At 43.0% G+C, this 24,089-nt stretch overlaps 1 protein-coding gene across 1 annotated transcript in view; it reads left to right on the top strand.

Moving 5' to 3' along the window:
- The window catches only part of Herp (Homocysteine-induced endoplasmic reticulum protein), a 56,503-nt gene extending 35,732 nt beyond the window's left edge, over window positions 1-20,771 (top strand). The window contains exons 9-10 of the mRNA XM_075703966.1: window positions 1,243-1,378; window positions 12,797-20,771. Coding sequence (XP_075560081.1) covers window positions 1,243-1,378; window positions 12,797-12,976 — 316 coding nt within the window. The 3' untranslated portion in view covers window positions 12,977-20,771. The remainder of the gene's footprint in view (window positions 1-1,242; window positions 1,379-12,796) is intronic.
- The last annotated feature ends 3,318 nt before the right edge of the window (window positions 20,772-24,089 follow it).

Below are 24,089 nucleotides of genomic sequence, written 5' to 3'. Positions count from 1 at the left end.
GCAGTACTACCGTTTAGTACATACTTTTTCCGAGCTCCGGCCAACTACGGTTTAAAGAGATTTCACTGTATTAGTCATTGATGATGATAGTTTTTCTTGGCCCACACGAAAAATACACAGAACCCTTGCAATATACAGCTTCGCTGTAAAAAAAATTGGAGGGTGCTTAAGCTTTCTCCTTTAAGAGTGGAACACGATAGCATTCAAAGACCCCTGAGTGCTTCTCGCGCCTCCCGGCAACTGCAGCTTATGTAACTGTAATGTTCACCGAGAAACGCTGGTGGCGAATGCTATGCATGAAGGTGAGCTTTGTGGTTCTTTTTTAATGGTGTGCAAGGAACCGAAGCGTCCGCGCCACTTCTACTAAGACCTCAAATGGTGGCTGGAAAACGCTATTGCATTATAAGGGGTTTTTGAGTTTCCGCGTAACAGAATTGTGTTTTCTCATATATTCAAATTACAATCCAACACTATCATGCCTGTAGGTTGTGTGTAAGTTGTGCTTTACGATTTTTCTTGTATTTTACCTTGAGAAATTCAATTAGTTCAGTAATTTCCTTGCACCACATGGAAGGCCTGTGCAGTTGGGTATGCGTGGTTCGAAATTCACTGGCACCGGATTTTCTGTGACACTGGGCCCTTAATGCAATAGCATTAAAAGTCTATGTTTGTGAAGTGTGGGAAGCTGGTCACAGGGTAGAGATAGAGAGGGCCTGGGAGAGCTTAGAAGAGTGTGTATGTGTGTGTGTGCATATATCATATATAGTGCAACTGATCCGGACCACCATCAGGTGCACTTCACTCCTCGAAGAGAGAGGATGTGTTTCAAGTATGCTCCTGAACAACACTCTTTGCAATGTTGTGAATGTGGTTTAAATCATGGATCTGGCACTTTGAAGAGGTGCAATGTAATACTATTGCATTTCTCTCACATTTATTGCTAAATTGCCGCTCTTTTTTCTCTTTTGCTGAAGTCACATTGGTAAACGAAATTGGTGTTCCTTGTGCAGTACAGTACAAAGGAACAACTTCCTATTTTGATTTTCTTGTCGGATTACCTTTCTTTTTTCTTTTCATTCAGGTGGATGTGTACTGTCAGTTTCTGTTAAACTGTAGTATTGATTTGTAGTACATGCTTTTGAAGTTCTTGCCAGGTGCACTTGACAGTTCTTAACAGTCTGGTAAATTGTTGGCTCAGTATGCTGCAATGCCTGACAGGAGTCTGCACTATTTCCTCCACAGGTACCAAGGAGGCTGGTTTGCAGCTCCACGGCAGCCGCAGCAGCCAGAGCGTGGGCACGACCGGAATCGTGCGAGAGAGGCCAACCAGCAGCAGCAGGCAGACCATCCGGCTGCCGAGATTCAGGAGAGACCACAGGTTAGGCATAAAAGTTGCTGTCGCGGTGTTTCACTTCATGCTGCATGCTTTGTTCTGTAGCTGCATTGTTGATTTTGAGAGTACATAAAGGCAGGCATGCATTTTGAAAACAACTTGAATGCAGGGATCAGCTTGGGAAAAATGGAAAAGAGAACAAGTTCTCGAATGTGTAGATTTTACATAGTTTCAGTATTTCTCAGCTGGAAAGTGGGCAAATCCTCTAAAGATTAGCCTTGTTGGCCAAGTTAGCAAAATACTTCTAGAAATTAAAAAAAAAAAAAGCTATACTGCCCATTCCCATTACATCATCAACAGATCTGCATATACAACGTACTTTCACATATAATAGACTGTTCTTGTCACTTATTTTGGTGTTCCTATATTATTATTCCTGCAACAAGTTCCACTTTTAACCCGTTCAGTTTTTTCAGAAAGGACGCAACCACAGTGTCAAGTATTTTTCTCTGATATAGTAAAATGTGGGAAAACAGCTTAGTACGACAGACAGCCGAGCTAGTTGGTAAGGATTCATTATTCAAAAAGGAAGTGAGGCGTGCAGACAGGACACAAGAGTAGAGAAGTGGACAACACGAACGCCGGCGTTCGTGTTGTCCACTTCTCTACTCTTGTGTCCTGTCTGCACGCCTCACTTCTTTTTTGCATAGTGGGAAAACAACACACTGAAACAATGACACGAACCTCCACAAGCAGAAATGTGAACCAGAAGTGGGGTGCCTGGCCATGGCACAGTAATGGAGCCTAATGGAGGTGCAGCCAGGTTTATCAACTTTTTCTGGGGGGGGTGTTGGCAGCTTTGCACTGTTCGAAATTTGATATCGGCAGTGGCCGCTGTTTTTGTTCAATGTGGACATAATTTTTGAGATATATTCTCTTTGTAACTTTATAGGATGAATAAATTGTTTGATATAAGGGATAATTTTGATGTGAATGGGTTTGAAATGGTCGGGGTGGACTGTATATGAGTATGTGTGCATCACACGTCCTCGGTTGGGGTTATAATCACAATGCAATCCACGTCCATTATAAAGCATCCGCACACAACATACTTAGGGATTTAACAGACCATGGTTCTCACTTAGTTTGGTCTGCCTATATTATTACTGCAAAAAAATTTCGGTCATAACAGGCCCAGCTGTAATGGACTACAGTAGAACCCTGCTGTTACGTTCCTCACTCCTGCGTTTTCCCGGCTGCTACGTCGTTTTCATCCGGTCCCGGCATAGCTTCCATAGGATCCAATGTGTAAGGAACCCCGCTGTTACGTAGTAGCTGTGAAAATGATATGTCGTAACTTAGCCCCCCGCACCCGCCTGGGCTAAAGTAGGCAACGCGCTCCAACCGCCATTTTGTTTTTTGACGAGTTTTGGCCGGGCTTGGCTATGGAACTGGCTGCAAGAAGCCGCACGCCAGTTCGAGAGGCCGCCATCGAACTAACGTGCGGCTCCTTGCAGCCAGTTCCATAGCCAAGCCCGGCCAAAACTTGTCAAAAGCCACAAAGGGCGGTCACATACGACGACTACATCGCCGTGGATGTTGTTGTCGTGACGTCAGAGTGTCAGAGCATCGCCGAGATCGTTGGGAACTCGGTCGCGAGTGAAGCCGCAGACTGCGATGCACGAGCGGCATGATGCCGGGGAGTTGCCAAATCCTAGCTTTGGAGAAGCCGCCGCAGCTCTGGACCTCCTCCGCACGTACGTCGCACCTCACAGCAACGCTGACAGCAGTGCGGCTTTCCAGGCTATTGAGAAACATGTGGTGATTTCTAGCGAGCGAAAGAAACGGCAAGCCACCATTCTGGACTTTTTTTAGGTCCTAAGCGCACTCTGTGGAAATAAATTGTCTCTAGTTGAAGCTGCACTTTTTTTCATTCATTTTCGGAGCTTTCCTCACTGTTGCGTTTTCCCGGCTGTTACGTTTTTTTTCCCCGGTCCGGTGAAAAACGTATGAACGGGGTTCCACTGTATTTTCTACAATGGATAAAATTGTGTGCAAAATTTGTCTAGATGAGGCGCATACAATGCACTTTACTGAGGCAATGCGTGCGTGAGGCAGTGCACTGGCACCCAACTGTTTTCCAGTCATTTGTGAAACATGCAGAAATGCACTTTCTCTTAAGGAACCAACGCCTCACCTTTTAACGGCAACTGTTCAGTTCGATAATGCAAGCCGGTGCTAAGGCTACCACTAGGCCTAGCCCGCTTCGCTTTGAAGCCATAGGATATGGTGCTTCAAAAACAACTGCTTATGGTCACAAAATGAAAGTGCATCATTTTGAGAGCATGTTTCCTTCTCTTCTCATCATACTAATTCACACAAAAACAAAAATAAGCTGGTTCTTGCGTTTCTAGGCTGCAAAGCATATGATGCGGTTGAGCCATTTCACAGTGCAACGGCATCCATGTACAGTCTCAGAGTTGAACTTAGCCCTTTGACTTCCCGTTTTTTTTCTGTCTACTCCTCAGTCCTCGTCGAGTTTTTGTCACATGTTGTTTACTGAACCAATGAATCTGGTTCTGCTTCATTGACACTTTGTTGTATTTCAGTATTTTTAAACAGTTCATAAATTTCTCTGTCATAGTCCAGATGAACAAAGCTACCAAACTGGCCATGGGCATGGCTAGCTTTCTGATCCTTGGCCCCTGCCCTTTTTTTTTTTCTGTGTTGGTTCAATGAACATTTCATGCTTCATAGAAGCTGATTCTTTCTCATTGTTTTCTTCCAAATCAGAATTCATCAACACATCATAAATCCCTTCATTTGTCAAAGTGCAGAAGGACTTGCCATACAGGGGCCGTATTCTGAAATGTTCGCCTTCCGCGAAAGTCACATTCAATAAGCCAAGCTACTGCTTACCCGCGACGTCAGCATGCACCACCAACGCGTGCTCTCGAACGCTTCACATCGCGTAATGATCGCGTAATGATCAATAAATCGCGCCCAGCGAGTGCAGAGCGGCTCGGGTGTGTTGTTTTCTAGTGTAGTGGCCGCAGTACGGGTTCTGCGCACTGACTACGTTTTCCTTACAGCCTCTTTAGGTAAAATAAATTGAATAAGGAGGTGTGAAATGTTTTATTTTGTATGAATCAACAAACATCGCCGCGAATCAACGCGTGTAAAACGCCACCAAAAAGGCTACTATAAACTACCACCTCTCTTATCTCTACTACACTCCACCATCAACCGAACGCCAAGAGACGCCAAAAGAAATGTTCATTTATTCAATACATGTCGAGAGCACCCATCGGCACCATGAAGTTAAAATGACGTAGGCCGGATGCTAGATGGCGCTGTTTAATTTCCGGTTTTGCTAAAATCTCCAATCAGCGTGCGCCGTTGGCGGAGGCGTGGCCAGGGCGAAACTTTCGCGGAGGCGAACGTTTCAGAATACGTCCTCAGGTTCACCATAGCTGCCCTTCTGAAGCCATGGTCACTGAACCGTGCCAACAGAACACTAAAACATTTGCTCCACCTGCTATCAGAAATCTTAACCCTTTCAGGGTCAATGACGTAAATATACAGCGCCACGAACAAGTCCAAAATGGTCGATGCCATATATTTACGACGCCGTCTGTACATTTGAAAAGTGCGCCAATTTCCTAACTTTTTCTTTCCTAGCATTTGCTGTCATTATGCGGGAATACAGGAATTTTTTTCTCGAGCTTCCTTCTCTCGGTTTTCATTGCATAGTTTGTTTGCTCCGGCGCCTCTATATACTACCGCTCACGCAGTGGCGTGTGCGTCTGTGGGCGGTGGTTTGGGTTTGGGAAACCGCAGGCGGTTTTGGTTTCTTGCGCTCGCAAAACTGATTGCCATCTCATTTCCAATCGCCCTAAGGGTGACTGCCTGTTACTCGCTCCTTTATTGCTCACAGGGGTGTGCATATGGGAAGGATGCCGCCGTGCACGCGTTTCCTTTTTGGGGGAGAGGTGGGGGAGACTCGTGAAAACTAATCGCCTCTGGTTAGCGATAAGATTATATTTGGCGGAAGTTTGTCACACGTTTTGCTTTTTTGATGGGCACACAACCACTGTTTGTTTTAGTGCGCTCACCTACACAATTTTATTACGCTATGGATGTAAATATTACTGTAAGAGAAGGGACATTTGAGACTTGCGAAATATTCTCGTGTGCATAGTTTCCAAGCCTTGAACTACCGTATTTACTCGCATAATGATCGCACTCGCGTAATGATCGCGCCCCGAACTTGTCGCAGCGATATGTCATGTGCCAAGTCTAGCTAATGATGATCGCGCTTACCATTTGTCAAATGCCACGCAAACGACTCTTGAAGACATACCAAGCATTCTGCACGCAGCGAACATTCTTAAGCAGATGTCCCATTTCATTTTTTTCATCACTTTCTGCACTTCCATGAAAAAAAAAAAGCGACAACCAAACTTGGCTCGGCTTTATTAGTATTTGTAGGCTTCATAATGGTTTTGGTCAACAACAACAACAACATAAAAGGCACCTTTCGAGTCTTCTTGTCTGCACTCATGGGCACGCAACAAATCGCGAGCGGCAACGATAGTGGCCACATTTACACTGATATGTTAGAAGTGTACCCTATTAATACGCCGACGCTTGTAACACAGCTATGATATTCGCCCACCCTTAGTGGAAACGTGCCGTATTATTATAGCAGTGAAGACAAATGCCGCAGTTTCCACAGCATGCCTGCCATGGGTTTCTGTCACTGGCAGCTAAGTGCGCCCATCTCTGTTTCTGTCCTCTCAAAGTGGACATGGCTATGTTATTGTCGCAAACTTGCCAACATTAATGATATTATTCATTACTGATACGGAAGAAACTGTTTCAATGCGCATAATGTACCCACAAGAAGAAAAATAATCGCATTCGGCTTGCTCCGCTGGCCGCCATTTTTGTTTTGGTGTCCCACACTGGCAGTGGCAGCCGCCTGCTTGTTGACCCATTGTCATCCCGCAGCAAATGCGGGATGAAAAAAGAAAATGTTTCTTTTCACGGGAAATTTAACCCGCGCAATGATCGCACCCCTAAATTTGCGTAAATTTTTTTTTACAAAAAAGTGCGGTCATTATGCAATACGGTATGTGTATAACAATGCATGAAATTTTCAATTCTTCTAAGTATATTCCCTTTTTTTATGGTTGTTATTTTGAATAAACGGTACATATATACCACGCAAAATATTTTTTTCTCACTTTACGGTCACCTTAGAAAAATTGCAGTAAATTGTTTTTGAAATAGGTCCCTCTGAAGAATATAAATGTGCAATAAAGAAAATCGACCCTGAAAGGGTTAAGTTACAAATTTTTTGTGTTTCCATAGATGGAAGAACAGGTACACAATGTTCCTTTTTGTACGAGGTTCTTCTAGAGAGGCAGGGAGTGCACTGAAAACACAAAACGAATGTACTCAGAAGTGGCAATCATTGTGTAAGGGTGAGTGCCAGAGTTATCTTGGGAGTGGCAGTGAAAGGGTCATTGTTAGGGGTGTGCGAATAGTGATTTTTGAGACCGAATTGAATATGAATCGAATAGTGCCAGAAGCAAATTGAATCTAATATCGAATCCTTTTCAAATATTTTTCGAATAATGAATAGCCGTTATCACAATAGAATATGATGTTCACATCCCAATGTACAAGTTCGTAAGTTTCTGTCATGTAATACGTTATGACGCGTTTTTTCTTAAAAGCACAAATGGAGAATTAGGAGCAAACAAGTTTCTTCGCATGCACAGGGCTCTTAAATGAGTGCAAATTATCGCTGCTTAAGTGGCGTAGCCTGCTCCAGTAGGGAAGTTCTCTTGTTTTATGTCTGTACTATGCTCACGGGGGTGAAAATTTACCATATTTTTGTGTGTTTATTTGGGTGCAGGTGACGTGAAATATTCGAAAAGTATCCGAAATATATTTTCATTTACGAATAGTGACTATTCGATTCGTTATTTGAACGTTTCGAATATTTGCACACCCCTACCTCATACCACAACTCCCATTTGCACAAGACCTTTGACAGTGGTCATCACTTGTCATGAAAGATAAAACTAAGACATCACTTTATTCTGTCAGCTACTGTATGCTATGTAAAAAAAAAATTGTAGTCAGTGTTTGCGTTGACTGCAGTAGTGGTGATGTTCAGGCCCACCAGCAGGGCAGGTGGCTGACTGCAATGGCAGAAATATTACTTGGACCCATTTTCTCACTGTCAGGAAAATCTTGCCATTGTGCAGTAAACTGCCCTTTGTCAGCAGCCAGTGTCCAGGAAACAGTGGATAGCAAGACACTGTGTGGCTAGCATGTGTACCATTATCGTAAATTAATTTTTTTACTCACTGTCTTCTTTGTTTTTTTCTGTTGCCTCCGGGTGTCAAGATAGTTTTCGTGAATACAATTACGGTGCTGCCAAAAAGTTATGCCAGCAATGAAGTAGAATATACTTGGTCACTACAATATTAGCTCTGTGTTTGTCTGGTTAAAGGGACACTAAAGGCAAATATTAAGTCAAGCTAAAGTGATAGATTAGTGCTTGAGAACCTCTAAGGAGTCAATATTATCACAAACAGAGCCTTAATGATTGAGAAATTGAGGTAAATGCAGGGACATGGTTAGAGACTCCCCCGGGGCATTCCAAGTACTCGCCCGATGACGAAAGCTCTCCTCAGTTAAATTCTGTCACTAGTACTCAACCACTCGTTGCAAAAAACATCCTTGTTTTGTATTATACAACGAAATAAAATGCTACTCATCCAGTTCTATTTCATTTTTAGAAAAAAGAACTCATTGAAATTACCCTTGACAACTATGCAGACGGTCAAAAGGCTTCGTTTTTGCTCAACTCTGCGCTGCCCACGCTTTTGCATTTCAATAGTTTAGTTATCACGTAGTGCTGCGCTGGTTTTGCCGGCTCACGAAACTCGCACAAACTGCAAGTAGCAGAGGAATTCAACTTCCATGTGGTGTTGCGGGATGCCCAAACGTTCATGCCACTTGACCAAAAAGCAGCTGCAGCGGCGAATTCACCTGTCTTGGCTCGGTACTGCGATCTGTCAGGTGCCGTTTTGCTCACTGAGGGCAGGCAGCAAAGGGTAGGGATGGTGTATGCAACGTCACCACTCCCTCAGTTGGGTGGCAGGAGATTTGAATTTCGAAAAAGGTATTAGGACCCTTCAGATGCAATTTTATTGTAAACTAAGTCTTCTCTTGGCACGAAACAAGCATTGCGAGGTTTCTGGAATGGTATTTAAACAGTCCACGTCGGCTTAGTATTTGCCTTTAGTGTCCCTTTTAAGCTCTGTGTCACCAGGTAGTGCCACCACTCTGGTCACTTGCGTTTACACCCCTGCTCACCCGTCAATCCGCCCGATCGGCCTGTATGTACCGCAATATCGAACATGCTGAATCTCTCTTACTTTAGGCTGGGCTGTGCAAAATCAGTTTGTGACTTTATTGGTTTTATGCCCACACACGAGCTTCTGCCGTTCTATTCAGCAAGCACACACAATCTTGTTAGGCGTTTGCGGTAATTGCTGGCCGATGGTTCGCAGACTCAAACTCCGCTTCATGTATATGGCCATCAATCCAGCCCATGCACGTAATCTTGCACCAATTCGCCAATGTGGTCTACTGGTATAAACGTTCCAAGGGCAACCTTCCTGCAATGGCTTGCCACCAGCCACACTTGCCGACTAGGCCTAACTAGCACTGCTTTGTTGGAGTCTGCAACCAAAATTGCAGTTTGGTCAGGTTTGGTGCCAAGTACAAGATCTGGTGACGCCATTTTCCACAAGACTAGTGCCATGTAGTAGTGGCTTGCAGAAATTAAAGTGTACATGTTACGCTTAGTGAAATTTTTTTCCAAAATTTCGCATTCCAAAGTGAAGGTGCAGGTCTTACACAATGGAGGCCTTACATGAGTAAAAATGGTACTGTAGCCGACCAACTTTTTGGACTCCGAAAATTCGGACTTGATGGATATTCCGGACTTCATAAATGCACTGTCAGGGTTCCGACAGAGCTAACACATTTTCGCGACTGATTTTTCGGATGACATCAAGCCAGAAGTTCAATTTTCCTGACAAAATTTGCCGCTACAAACCAGCGCTATGGGTCAGGGAGGACGCCATTTTGTGTCTTGAGCCACCTGACTAGATTCGGATTGTCTGCGAAGTCGCTTGGATCAGTATAGTAATTTTATTAGCAAGTATAGGAGGCGTCCAAATCCATGTGGCAACGGTGGCGCCTGTTGTAAGAAACATCGATCTTAAAGGCCATGCTTTTGCCTGTAGCCTGCGGTGGAAGTGATTTTGAGAGCCGGAAACCGGTCATGCGCGGCCAGTTTTGGACACCACCTATGAATGCCAGGTGATGCTCACGATAACCACCATCATCATCGGTTTCGCCTCGGTGTTATAGGTGGTATCGCGCTTGTTTTCCTCCAGCAGTGATCCGCCGGCTTTTTATCCAGTACAGTGCAATTGAAATCATCGCCTGCCATCACTAGCCACCGTACAACATATCATCACTATTTTAGTGTGTTGCGGCCGTTCATTCAGAGCAACGGCAACGTGTTTTCGATGCCATGGCCCCTGCTTTTCACCCGTCTCCACCGAATGTGTCGAAAAAGCGTGGAAAATATTCGACAATGACGCTGGACAAGAAGGCCGCCATCATCACGCTGATCGAGCAAGGACGGACCCAAGTCGACGTCACGAAGGAGTTTAATATCTCCAAACAGACCTCGTCTGATTACGTGAAAAACAAAGAAAAGATCTTGTCTGCAGTCGACCAGTTGCACTGCAAAACTACAAAAAATGACCAGAAAGGACAAGATCCAAAGCTTGAAAAGGCCCTGCAGCTGTGAGTGAAAGGAGTCCTAGCAAAGAACGTCCCCGTTTCTGGCAACGTGCTCAAGCAGAAAGCCGAGATGCTCACTTTAAAAATGGGCATTCAAGTCTTCAAGTTCACCGATGGCTGGATCTGTGGGTTTAAGAATAGGCACGGAGTCTCTTTCAATAAAGTTTGTGGGGAGAGGGGTGCCTTGGATCAATCTACTGTAACGGATTACCAGGCGTGTAAGTTAAAGGCTCTGCTATAAGAGTATGCTCCTGCAGACATTTTTAATTGTGACGAGACAGGTCTATTCTTAAATGCTGCCGGACCGTTCACTTTCCTTTACTAATGAGGCCTGCACTGGTGGGAAGCATAGTAAGGAGAGGGTAACTGTCATGGTCGGGGCTAATGTGGTTGGCAACGAGAAGCTGCCCCTTCTAGTGATAGGCAAGGCGAAAAACCTGCGTTGCTTTAAGGGTGCGAAGAACCTGCCTGTGTGGTACAGCAGCAATACAAAGGCCTGAATTACACAAAGCTTGTTCAAAGATTACGTCCGCCGTCTGCACCGGATGTTTGAATCCCATAAGAGGCAAGTGGTAATAGTCGTAGACAACTGCGTGGTGCACGGCGCCATAAACAACCTGCAAGCTGTTCATCTTGAATTATATCCGCCGAATACAATGAGTATGCTCCAGCCAATGGACCAAGGGGTCATTAAAAACCTCAAGACGTACTCTGTTTAACTGTTCTCAGCACGCGGCATGCTAGCGGATGCCTGGAAGGCTGTTCAGGCTTCGACGATTGCAAATTGTTTTAGGCATGCTGGATTTTGCAACTCTGAAAAGCCTGTGACCGAAGAGGCAAACAACACCACTCAAGACATCAACACTGGCGAGCCGCTGATTGCCGACTTGTGCAGCAGTGAGATGGACCTTACCGCTGCTGTTACTTTTCTCTAGTTTGCCACAACTGATAACAACATAGAATTGTGGGTGGAGCTTATGGACGACGAGATCGTGCGCCAGGTGACCGCACCACCACAAAGCGACTCGGACTTCGACGATGACACCTCTGGCCGCCCACAACCGTCAGCGCTCTCTATTGTTGTCTAGTGTGTATGACGAGAACATGACGCTTGCACAGATGCAAGCAGATGTCGTTACAAAAAGCAGGAATTTAAAACAAGGGACTATTCGCGACTTTTTCAGTCCAGTTTAGCTCGAATAAAGTTCGGTGTTGCAACTCACGGAGTTTTCGGACTGTTCTTTTATTCAGACTATTTTTCGATCCCCTCCAGGTCCGGAAAATTGGTCAGCTACTCTATTCATATACAATTCACATTACAAAATTTTTATATATTTTGCGCATCCTTAGTTATGCATACATATAGTACTCAATACCATATCTTCCTGTTATTCAAGTACGACAGTCGACTTCTGTTAATTCAACCCTGACGGCACCGACGAAATTGATTGAATCATCCAGCAGGTCGAATTAAACAAGATGCGGAAAAAATGTCAAGACACACTGCTGATTTATTTAGCAGGATTTGTTCCAGTTTAGCACGCCTCCGAATCAAATGCGCGCCAACTTTCTATGTATCTAAAGTAGAAAACTAGCATAAAAATGACTTAAAGCTCCTAACCAAAATAGAAACGTAATATAAATGTAAGTGTAATGTAATTCACACTCAATTTTTTTAGAATGGCAGCCAGTTTCCTAAAGTCAGCTTCGCCACATGGTTTTTAAAGTCGGCTTTGCCGCAATACAGCTATGTTATGAGCATATGAATGCCGCAAAGATAGTTTTGGTTTCGTACTAAATTGCACTGCGCAGGCAATTAACTAAATGCGCCTGTTAGAATTCGTTAGAATCGAGTAAATACCGTGATCAGACATTGTGAGGCACAGTTGTTGCTTGGAAAATCTTCGTACGGCGGGCAGAAAATAGGCATTTTTGACAGTAGATGACGTGTGTTCAAAGCATTCTTTGTCCCCTAATCTCTGCTGAGATAGACGCTGCCACTGAAGGGTTGTTATTATGGTCACCACATGGGTCAGGCACATGCGTGCAGACTGGTCAAGTTAGAATTATCCGGCGAATGCCAACTCTAGGATTGACATAACAAACGCTTAGGCCGATAGAAATACATGGGTGCCGGCTGGGACCTTTGGTCTGGATTAAATTAATCAGAGTCGATTTAATGGAAGTATACTGTGTGTTTTGCTTCTCAAGACTGCTCACGCGCCCCCTTTTGCTGTGAAACGCCTCTAGAGCCTAAAGGGATAATACATGATGACTAAATTTTAATTTTGAATAACTGGTATTGATAAATTAGTAATAATGAAAGCTTTATATTTTAGCACCTATAAGTAAAGTTGCTGCTAAGCAGTTCATTTTAATTGAGGATGTGCTTAATACACCAATAAAAGAAAAGAGTGTATTTGCACAGTGTATTGGGGAAAGAAGATTACACGATTGGGCCTATTCAAGCAAAAAGTGATGTTTATTTGTTGTTTATTACTATTGTCTTCCACTGTGCATTTGTCCTTGCAAGACTAAGCACAATGGGTCTCAATGCAGGGACAGGCTGGCCCAGAGCAACTTGAAGAAGCAATGGACCAAGATGGCAGTGGGGAAGTAGCACCAAACCCACCACCACCAGAGCCTGAGGTGTCACCCATCACAACAGCCTGGACATTTGTGGCAACCTTCTTCACCTCGCTTATCCCAGAACAGCCGCCACCGGTTAACGCCAACTGAAGTTCCTCCTCTGTCGGCATTTTTTTTTTCTTTCGATGTTCGATAGAGACTCTTGAATGTTTATAGAGATGGGAAAAAAATGCATGGCACAAGGAGCTGTATGAATGAAGCATGTGGCCAAGACAGAGTCTTGTGCTTGCCATCTATCTCTTATAAGCTCAGAGCTTCCCTGAGGAATGTGCCATTAGTAACCTTTGAAAAAAAAAAACAAAGGCAAGCCGGTGGTGTGTACCACATATCAGGCATACAGTAAGAGGCCATGTTTAAATATCCCTGTTCAGTTTTTTTTCCATGAGCCACTCCTATACTTTCAGTGTTTCTGTCCTGCTAAGTCTAACCTGAGGATAACCCTCTTGGCACATTATTTGGAGTCTCTTCTTTTTGTGTGTGTGTGTGTGTGTGTGTGTGTGTGTGTGTGCGTGTGCGTGCGTGCGTGCGTGTCTGTCTGTCTATGTGTATGTGCAATATTCATACAACAGGGCCCTATTTCTGAGTATGAGCAAGTGTACACTGTAATATAGTAGAATCTCGGTGATATGATCTCCCTTTCAAGGTGATACAAATTTGTAAATTTCCCTGGCTTTACTGCATTTTGTGCAATGCTCAAAATCTCGGGCAATACAAACACTTCTCAGTGCCATTCCAGATGAAAACCCACAAGCTGCAACTGCTTGCAGTAATATGGTGGGAGGGTCATGACAACAGAAAAAATGTTTTTGCAGTTAAGCACACAAGCTGCGTAGTCTGCCACTCCCTTCACTGTTGTAGGAAAGGGCTTCTCGTTACTTGATTGTGGCGCTGCTCATTGATGCTTTCACTGCACAGCTTGACCATCAGGCATTCAAGCTTGATGAATGAGCTCCAATGAATTAGCTATGAGTTGTGAGCTAGAAAGTCGGCTCGTGTATCTGTTCACTCGTGCATTTGCAACAGGTACCTCCTGTGCCTCCATGCTGAGGCAATTGACATCAGAGGCACACTGCTCTAAGCCTCGACATGCAGTAGCCAAAGTAAGGAAACAGCTCCAGCTTAACGGGTGGCATGTTGCAAGGAGCAGTGTGTGAGCAGATGTTTACTCTTTCAAACCACTAAGCAAAATATGGTGCAGTCAGAAAAGCTTCAAAGGAATCGGCAGTTGTGAACTAGAAAATGGGCTGAACGTGTCCGTCCAGAGGATTTTTAAAGATTGCAGGATTTTCTTGCAGCTTGGTGAGTTGATGGGTCATCCGTTATTGTCAGGCGACTGTATACACTCAATTCTGCATATACTTCTAACTTTCCGACTACTGCTCCCAGTAAAACCTCGTTAATTAGGGTTTCATGGTACCGAAAAAAAATTTCAGAATTAACCGAACGTCGAATTATTGAGGGTATCAAAAAAACAAAAGTTTACTACGTTAACACACTTTTATTTACCAAATGAATTGGAAAATCCCATTTCTATTTTGCACAAAAGCAGTGCGGAAGCTGCCCATTCTCGTCATCTCGTGGCTGATTAGCACTCGCAACGCCGAAGGCCTCGCAACTTCGTTCACAGCACAGCCACGGCGCGCGTCTTCAGGCACGCTTGTCACTACTGCTCGCACATCCCAATTATTTCTTAGCCAGATCGCAGCCCATCACGATGTAGGTGGTGCTCTTCATACTCAACAGCTGTGCACTGAGTAAAAATTTAACTACTATTTGCCGCAACCGCTGCGGATGAAACTGCAGCCGCTATTTTCGCGATCATGGATGGCGACTACGGAGTCATGAAGGCACGCGGCTTTGCGCGGCAGTAAATGCAAGAATAAATGCTTTAAAGGCACAAATAGGTGCGAAGCGTTCTGGCATTGCTGCGATTCATGTACGATTTCCACTGATGACTTAAGTGGTGTGAACATCGCCAATCGACGCTAATGCAGTTTTTGCTCTTTTGCGTCGCAAATTTGCAGCGCTCGCCGAGCTCCGAGAGTTGTCCAGATTGAACAATGTACGGCCGTATACGTCCGAATTAACAGGTTTCATTGCATTAAATAATGCATATGCCTGCCGGGAGCAAAGGACAAGTCTGAATTATGCGATTTTCCAAATTAACAAGTGTCGAATCAATGAGGTTTTACTGTAATTGAGTTAAATGAATCCAAGTTGCTGGAATTTGGCATTTTTTAGGTTCATGTGTGTTGCTACGCAGAAGAGTGAAGAAACAGCATGCATAAGCAGTAATCGCCTAACTGAATTCTTGCAGCATGACCTAGACTCTTGATGATGCGCCTTTAGTGGTCCGCAATACATCTCAGATCATTCATCAGGCAAATGTCACATGCCCAACTACAGCCAACTTCCATAATTCGACCTTGATGGGACCAACAGAATTGATCTAATAATGTGGCAAGTTGACAGATTCAAGTAAGACTAGGCAGAAGAAAATTCCCAAATGCACTGCTGCTTTATGTGGCAGTATTTATCCTATACTAGTGCACTTCTGAATCTAATCCATGCCCAGTGTTTAGAAGTTCAAAGTAGGAAACAATGTACATCCAAATCTAACACGCACCTAACTTTAATATTAAAAAAAAAATGTAGTATGCCCCCCCTTCTGGCAGTTATAAAAAAATGAAATGTGCAGTGTTTATCTTAACAGAATGCAAATGTCATCATCAGCCTAATTTAACGTCAACTGCAGGTCGAAGGACTCTCCTTTATCTCCAATTACCGCTGTCCTGCACCAACTGATTCCAACTTGCGCCTGCAAATTTCTTAATTTCATTACCCCACCTAGATTTCTGCCATCCTCAGCTGCGCTTCCCTTTTCTTGGCACCCATTCTGTAACTCTAATGGTCCACCGGTTATCAGTCCTACGCATTACATGGCCTGCCCCGCTCCATTTTCTTCTCTTAGTGTCAATTAGAATATCAGCTGCCCCTGTTTGCTCTCTGATTCACACCACTCTCTTCCTCTCTTATAACATTACCCTAACATTTTTCGTTCCATCACTCTTTGCACAGTCCTTAAATTGTTTTTGAGCTTGTTTGTCAACCTCCAAGTTAGCACCCCATATGTTAGCACCGGGAGAATGCAGTGATTGCACACCTTTCTTTTCAATGATAGCAGTAAGCTTCCAATCAGGATCTGGCAATGCCTGCCATATGCGCTCCAATCCATTTTTATTCTTCTGTAAATTTCTTTCTCATGATCAGGGTCCCCTGCAAGTAATTGACTTAAACTCTTGTTCCCTTGCCAGGCTATTGAACATTATCTTTGTCTTGAGCATATTAAGCTTCAACCCTACTCTTTCACTTTCTCTGTTAAGGTCCTCAATTGTAATTCGACCCCAGTGTTGTTGAACAGGACGATGACATCTGCAAACCAAAGTTTACTGAGATATTTGCCATTGATCCTCACTCCTATGTCTTCCCAGTTTAATAGCTTTAGTACTTCCAAGCATGCAGTGAATAGCATTGGAGAGATTGTGTTTCCTGGCCTGACCCCCTTCTTGATAAGTAACTTTTTACTTTTCTTGTGGAGAACCAAGGTAGCTGAATCTTTGTAGATACTATTTCCCAAGATACTCGTGTATGCCTCCTGTACTCATTGATTACGTAATGCCTCTATTGTGGCTGCTGGTATCTCTACTGAATCAAATGCCTTTTTATAATCTAGGAAAGCCATATAGAGAGGCTGATTGTACTCTGCAAATTTCTCGATTGCCTGATACGATTCATTGTAAAATATCCCTTCCTGAAGCCAGCCTGTTCACTTGGTTGACTGAAGTCAAATGTTGCCCTTATTCTATTGGAAATTACCTTGAGGAATATTTTATGCAATACTGAAAACAAGCTAATGGGCCTATAATTTTTCAATTCTTTAACCTCTTCCTTCCTGTGGATTAGTATAATAGCATTCTTCCAGTTATCTGGTACACTTAAAGTCATGAGGCATTGCATATAAAGAGTTGCAGGCTTTTCCAGCATGATATCTCCTCCATCTTTGATTAAATCGACTGTTATTCCATCTTCTCCTGCCACTTTTCCCTGGGTCACGTCTTGCAAAGCCCTTCTAACGTCATCGCTTGTTGTAAAAGGAGCCTCTGTATTCTGTTCATTACTACTTGAATGAGGATAGCGTGGCTGCTCTGGGTACTGTACAAGTCAGTATAGAATTCTTCCACTGCTTTTACGATATCTTCTAAGTTGCTGATGATATTACCCTGCTTATCTTTAAGTGCATACATCTTGGCTTGTCCTGTGCCAAGTTTTCTTCTCACTGATTTCATGCTACGTCCATTTTTTGCTGCTTCCTCAATCTTTCTCACATCATAATTTCGAATATGCTTTACTTTCTCCTTGTTGATCAATTTTGTATATTGATCAGTTTTGTATTCAAATACATTTTCACGTAATGTTCATTGTCATCACTCTTACACAGCTTTTCATCACTACAGGCCGCAAATTCTCCATGCAGTACACTGCATTTGATATTGTCAATTTCTTGAATGATTCCACAACAATCGCGAAAGGGATCATGGCCCATGCCTAGACTAACCACTTCACCAGATCGTCATGCAATGCAAGACACCGATACAATGAAATCATATGATGTGGCTCTGTTGCCACTAGCTTAGCGTGTAAAATAACTTTTCTTTTGAATGAGCTCTTGTAACAAAAGCAGCACATTGTCGTCTTGCCGTTACAAACCTACTCGAAAACTTGTTCTGTCACCATCTTTAATGACTCTGACTCTAACAAGTAGGCTGTTGCCAACACCGCAACTGCGGTTCAGGTTTCATATTTGATTGTAGCAGAAATTTTCAGACCCTTGGAAAAAGACGGTACCTGTTTGAATTGGGTAAATATGATTATCATTTATTGTGAGCTGCCGTCTTGCATTTGAAACTCTGTGAAAGCAGGCCAAAAACCAGCATTTTCGACGAGAAATAGCATGTCTGGTGATGCTGTATCCATTGTCCTCTATAGCTGCCAGGGCAGACGCTGCAGCCATTTGGGTCACAAATTGGGTAACTGTGGGGTCAGTCAAGTCCGAATTATCCAATAAGGGCTAATGCTATAATAATAACTAATGTCTTGGCCCATAGAAAGGTATGGATGCCAAGCAGGACCTTCAGTCTGGATCGGATTAACCAAAAAATCAAATTAGCTGTAGTCAAACTAATGAAAGTCTGCTGTATATCAAAATACCAATGCGACATTGAAAAAAACAGTGCTAGATTGAGGAAAACTTGGAGCTTTCCATGCGGATGAAATGAAGGGGAAATTTTTGTTTGTTGTGAGGCCCTGCGAGATTTGTATTATCGAGATTCTACTGCATGTAGCTGTAGATTTTCAAGTTGGAAATTGTAATATATGTTGAAGGTCGCATGTTTTTATTTGTACTCTCAAGGATGTATAATTTCAACAAATGGGACAGTTGAAAAGAGTTAAAACAACCATCATGGGCTAGTGCTTGTCTCTTTTCATGTATGTTATATTCTTGAGATTATGTTCTGCAGTTAGTGAGCTGGAAGTTACCCTTACAGGAAGTGCTAGTTATATAGCATATTTTTCTTTTCAGCCTGTACAAAACATGTGTAGCTTATGTGTTACCTGTTGGACAACCACTTTTAGTACAATGCCAGTTCGATCGCAGGCACATTCTCTTTTAAAGCATGTCGCTATGCTGCTGGCTTAGCAGACATAACATTGTTCATCTCCAAGAGATGACCTTGTCAACAAAGGCTTTACACCTCTGCTAAGCTGCTGACAAATGTACAGCTTCTCTAGGGCATTGTAATATACAGCGTTGTATATAAGGAATGACTGAGGACAGAAGTGGACGGTGTGATCGATGCAGTTGCACAAAGATGCCATTTACTGTCCACATTTCATACTAAAAAGATAAAAGGGGATTTTTTTTCATCTTCTGTCTGCTACTGATAACCCATGTCCTGCAAGTTGAAGGTTTACACTGTTGCCTTTAAAAGGGTGTGATAGTTCAGCAAATGTCAGCGCACATTGTTTACTTGTATGCACCCAAGTTTGTCCAAAGTTAATATTGTATAACATGCAGCCCCAGCTTAGATGATAGTTTTTAAAGGCAGCTGGAAGCACAGGTGCACATTTCTTTTTTCATGAAACAAAGCTAGTGCCATTGTTTATTTGTCACCATGCTGGAGCAAGGACTTTTACTTGGATAAGTGGGGCATTGAGAAATTTCGCACCACCAAGGCAGTTAATTTTAGTGGAGCAACAATGTTTAGCTCCCATTGAAGGGAGGATTTGCTATAGCCAGTAGGTGTGCAAAGCCCATGTGATAACTGTATAGCATTTGTTCTTGATCGTGGATGCTTGTTCTTGATCGTGGATGCTTGTTCTTGATCGCGGATGCTTAAAGGAAAAGTTATACAAGTGTGTAAAAACAAATAACTTGTCTTTGAGGTCCCCTTTTTTGTCCTTTTTTTTGTCTTTTTTTTTTCTTCCACATTGGTGTTGGAATATTGTCTAGTCTGGAGAGGCATTAAATTTATATACGAACGTGAAGGAAAGGCATGGCATTAGGGTGCAGAACTGTTAGTGTTCCTGTATATGACCCTATAGTGAGCAAAGTTGCATGTCTTCCTTCCATATGCTATTTGCCAAGCACCGTAATATAATTTATAATATCACTGTTAAGTGGAAAAGCCTATAGCCACAACACTATGCTGCGCTCAATTTAGTGCTACTGACAGCACCTGCTCTTTTGGTTTGCTGTTTCTCATTTGAGCTGCTCCTGCAAAGTATTTAAGTGTTTGTATTATCCATAAAATCATTACCACTCCTATGCTATGTCAAGCCAGAGCTTCTCTAGCACTGCATTTCTATTGGGCACATTCCTATTTCTCTTGGGTGTACACCCCATTTGTGTTGAAATTTAGCCCGGAAACAACGATTTGGAACATCTGTCCAATATATTTTTTGTGATGGCATTTGTGTGGCTTGTTCGGAACTATCAAGAATACACACTGAACAGCAAGGCCTAAGCCAGCAGGAAAAAACTCTACCTCATCCATGGAATGCAAATGCAGCCGTGTAGCACATTTTGTACATCCCATGCTGCTAAAATGCAGTTTTCAAGGTGGCAAAGTATATGTGTATGATAAATGAGTGCTAGCTGTGTGTTATTAAAATAGTAGTAGCAAATAAATTGCAAATTCTTGTGGTAGTCATCAAGTATAGCTTCTAGAAGAACGGCTACTTGCTTTCCCACACAACAATGGATATTGCGATGACTCGCTTTCATGCAACTGTGCTCCTAACAGGGGGCATAGACAGGAACTTAAAAAATTATTTCTGCTGTACCTGTTCGACGTAAGGACATCATCCTCTCCTCTACATGCAATGTGCACACTCCAAAGCTTACTACTCCTATATACTTTTGGCTTTCTTACCTAGTTTTTTGCAGCTAGTGCATTGGCTGGCACAAGTGCTTCTGCTGTGTAGGATTTGCTGCACATTACCCAAAGAATGTGATTTTTTTTATGTACATAATGCTAGTCCCTTGTTTGCTTTTCTTTTTTACTGTGTAATAAAAACGTTTCCACAGTGACTGTTTTTACTGTGCGAATTGTTTGACCTGATAGATGCCCTCTGGCATTTCAAGATCTTGCATTTTATTCTGGAGTCATGTTGAGCATTTAGTAGGCTTACTATCTCAAGTTTGTTGGCAGAAATTTGTGCAGATTTTTTGTCTCAATTTGGACATTGAACATCAAACCTTCAAAATGGTCTGCAGCCTTGTACTGCCTGAAGTATATTGCAATAAAATTTCATTTAATTTGAACTATGTGTTAGTGATTTAATGGAAAAGAAAATGGGACATTGCTGAGACCTCGCTTTAGATAAAAATTTGCAGAGCAGCAGCAATACTGCAAAGTATACGGTGGGACACAATTTATAGCAGCAGTGCTGTATAATTGGTTCTGGGGATTCTCCTCATAATCTGAGATGTGTAAACAAAACCAGAACAACCATTTTTGTGCACATTACTGCTATAGTGTTATGCTAAACTGCCAGCTTCACCTGCACCTGCAAATTCAGGAAACCGAAACTGCTTGGTGAGAAAGACTTGAAAATGGAAATATCTGGTGGGGTCTTGAAGATTCACATTGTTTTCTGCGATTAGCTGCTACGTTTGTATGCAAAGACATCCATGTGCTAGGATTTAAGTGGTGATCCAAATTATTCCGGCGTCTCCCACTATGGCGTGCCTCATAATCAAATCGTAGTTTTGGCACATAAAACCCGATCTAAAAACTACTTGTATAGTGACACGCAGAAAAAGCGAAGGCTGAAATTTAGACCAATGTACAGTCAACCACAAGATTTTACAGAACATGAAATCAGAAAAAGCTGAATATCTGCATAGCCTCGCAATGCAGCCTAGTATTCACAATTACAGCTTCTACAAGTATATGTGAACAACATTGTAATGTTTGGTTTTACTGCCTACTGTTACAGGCTTCTCGGAAATTGAACATTTTCGGAGAGCCTGTGGTTCGTAAACTTTTGTGGTTGGCTGTACTCTTTCAAGGGATATGGAAGATGATAGTGATTAGGTGATGATGCACACATGGGCGTTAGCAACTACCTACTTAGGGAGGACTGCCAAGAGCCGGGTTGCTTTCGTAAATGGATCAGAGAATTTAATTAAACATACTAGTATTATATAAGAAGGTATGCAGACTAGAGATCTTTTGCTTGATCAGTCAGCTTGAATTAAAATTAATAAACGATTTGATTATGAGCTAATAACCTCCAAGATTAACAATAAATTTGTGTGATTTGCAAGTAAATTTTTTTTTTCTTGACTATGGATATGTATTCCTGTGGGAATGACCCAGCAGCATTGGCGTAGCCAGTGGGGGGAGGGGCTGGGGAGTCGTAACCCTCCGAAATTTTCTGACCCCCCCCCCTTTCCCACGGAACGGAAAGTTTCAGGAGGTGTACTCTGAAAGAGCGACATGGATGAAAGGGAAAAAAACGTGAAAGCATGGCGAGCGCTAGTGGCGGTCCGAAGGGGAATGGGTGGGTGGGGATGAAGGGATTGTCACGGGGGCGATTCCCCCTCGCATGCGCAGAACATTGCGGCCCCACTCATGGCGCGCCTGTACCTCATTCCGGATCGTGTTAAGAGGAAGCTTTAGATCGGGCCCAACTCCGACGCGGCCTATTCAAATACATGTAAAAATGCAAAAACGTTTTTCTGAGATAACCCCTCGACCGAGTTTTACGAAATTTGTTGCATTTGAGAGAGCAAGTTAAACTCTAGTGACTGTTGGTCACGGAATTTCTATTTAGGTCCTGAATTTTGTTAAAACGATATTCGAAAAATCGAAAGTTTGAAAAAAATAGAAGCACAAAGTTTACAGATTCATAGCGCTGCACAAAAAACAAATATCTCGGTTATGTAAACGGGATCCATTAGATCATTGAAAACGGACAAATTCGATACGTCATTTTATATCTTACGTGAATTTTTTGCGTTGTTTACAAGGGTTCTGCAAATTTAAAGCTATATTTCCATATTACTAAATTTTTTTGAGATTCATGTGTAACATATCAATTTTGTCCGCTTTAGATGTACTATTAGATGCAATTCAGGGAATTGTATTATCGATTTTCGTTGCTGAGTTAGAGTTGTAAACTCGATAGTTTCGTTTTTGAAAATTTTTGGTTTGCCGATTTTTAATAAAAAATTGACGACCTAAATCCAAAATCCGAAACCAACAGTCACTAGATTTTAAGTTTTTCTTTTAAATGCAACAAGCCTTGTCAAATTTGGTGCAGTGGCTGCCTAGAAAAACGCATTCTCCTTTTACGTGTATTTAGATAGGAGCACCCGAGTTAAAGCTTCCTCTTAAGCACAACTGCTGAGGGGGTATCAGCGCTAAAAATTCCACACATAGATAAAAGATAGGACGAGCGCGTGCGTAAAACGGGGGAGGGGGGGGGCATTGTTGCTCCCCGCCAGGCCTTCGTGTCGTTGAAGAGCTTCTCATTTCTGGTACTTGACCGAATCATCGGCAACGCTGCGCGGAAGAAAAGCATTCCGAAAATAATGCGACTTGTTTGTTTAGGATACGCATAATAAGCAAACCTTTTCTTTTTCTTTTTTTCCTTCCTTGAGTCTGACTTTCATTATGTTTATAAAGTTGAGAAAAGCTTGCTGTTAGGCTAGTTTGCACAAGCTGTTAAAAATGAAAACTGGGCAAAAAAACAGGACAAGAACGAAGGACCTACAGAACGTCGATTTGCGCACGGAAAATATATCAAGGACTGGGATGCTAGGCCAGGGAAGCTTAAGAAACCGCCACAACAAACAGGTGGGAGGGCAGATACGTGAAATAAGAATGTTAGCGGCCGCCGCGCCGTTCAACAAGCCGGTGAATTTTGAAAAGTGTGTATGCGGGAAAGTGACTAACGGAAAACAATTTTAAGAAGGGGAGTGGTGTGATGGATTCGAAAGGGGAGGGGGACGCGCATAAAAGGCGTCAAGAACGAAGTTGGCGGATAATTGTGGACACAGGGAGAGCGTGTCATCACTGCGCGATCGCTCAACACAGACGGCCGTGGCCAGTCGCCTAGCCGGGGCTCGCCTATACCCGTCTTTAACCCCGTCGTAACACGTGCTGCTCGCTGCGGAGAGCCCATCTAAGTAAATGTCTCGGCAATTTTCAGAATAGACGGGTGTCGGGAGACACGACGCTTTCAAATGTCTCGGAGGCCTTATTGTACTGCGAACTACGGATGTCGTAATTTTCACAAAGGCTTCTAAACAGGAAACAGCCGCTGCTTCGGACTGTCTGCTTCATCATTTCCAGAGTGTGATCAAATAACAATATCGCGTGATGATTACAATACCATGATCGCAAGTTACTTCCAAACATCTCTTCAAGCAAGTCGGACAGGTCACCGAAAGTGAGTGAAACTTCATCATATGGTACTATCGAAGTTCTAGCGCAAAGCTTCATTCCTGTGTTTTAAAATCTAGAATAATACAGCATGTCAGTAACGCCGAAAGCGTGAATGAGTGATTGGCGACGTGCAAGATAGTGCCCGGCCTCTTCCGTTCGTAGCCGTGGCCGTACCACTCACTATA

Source organism: Dermacentor variabilis, chromosome 1, assembly GCF_050947875.1.
Source record: "Dermacentor variabilis isolate Ectoservices chromosome 1, ASM5094787v1, whole genome shotgun sequence".
In the NCBI taxonomy this organism is placed as follows: domain Eukaryota; kingdom Metazoa; phylum Arthropoda; class Arachnida; order Ixodida; family Ixodidae; genus Dermacentor; species Dermacentor variabilis.
The sequence above is the reverse complement of the archived record's forward strand: the minus strand, read 5'-3'. Positions and strand labels throughout refer to the sequence as shown.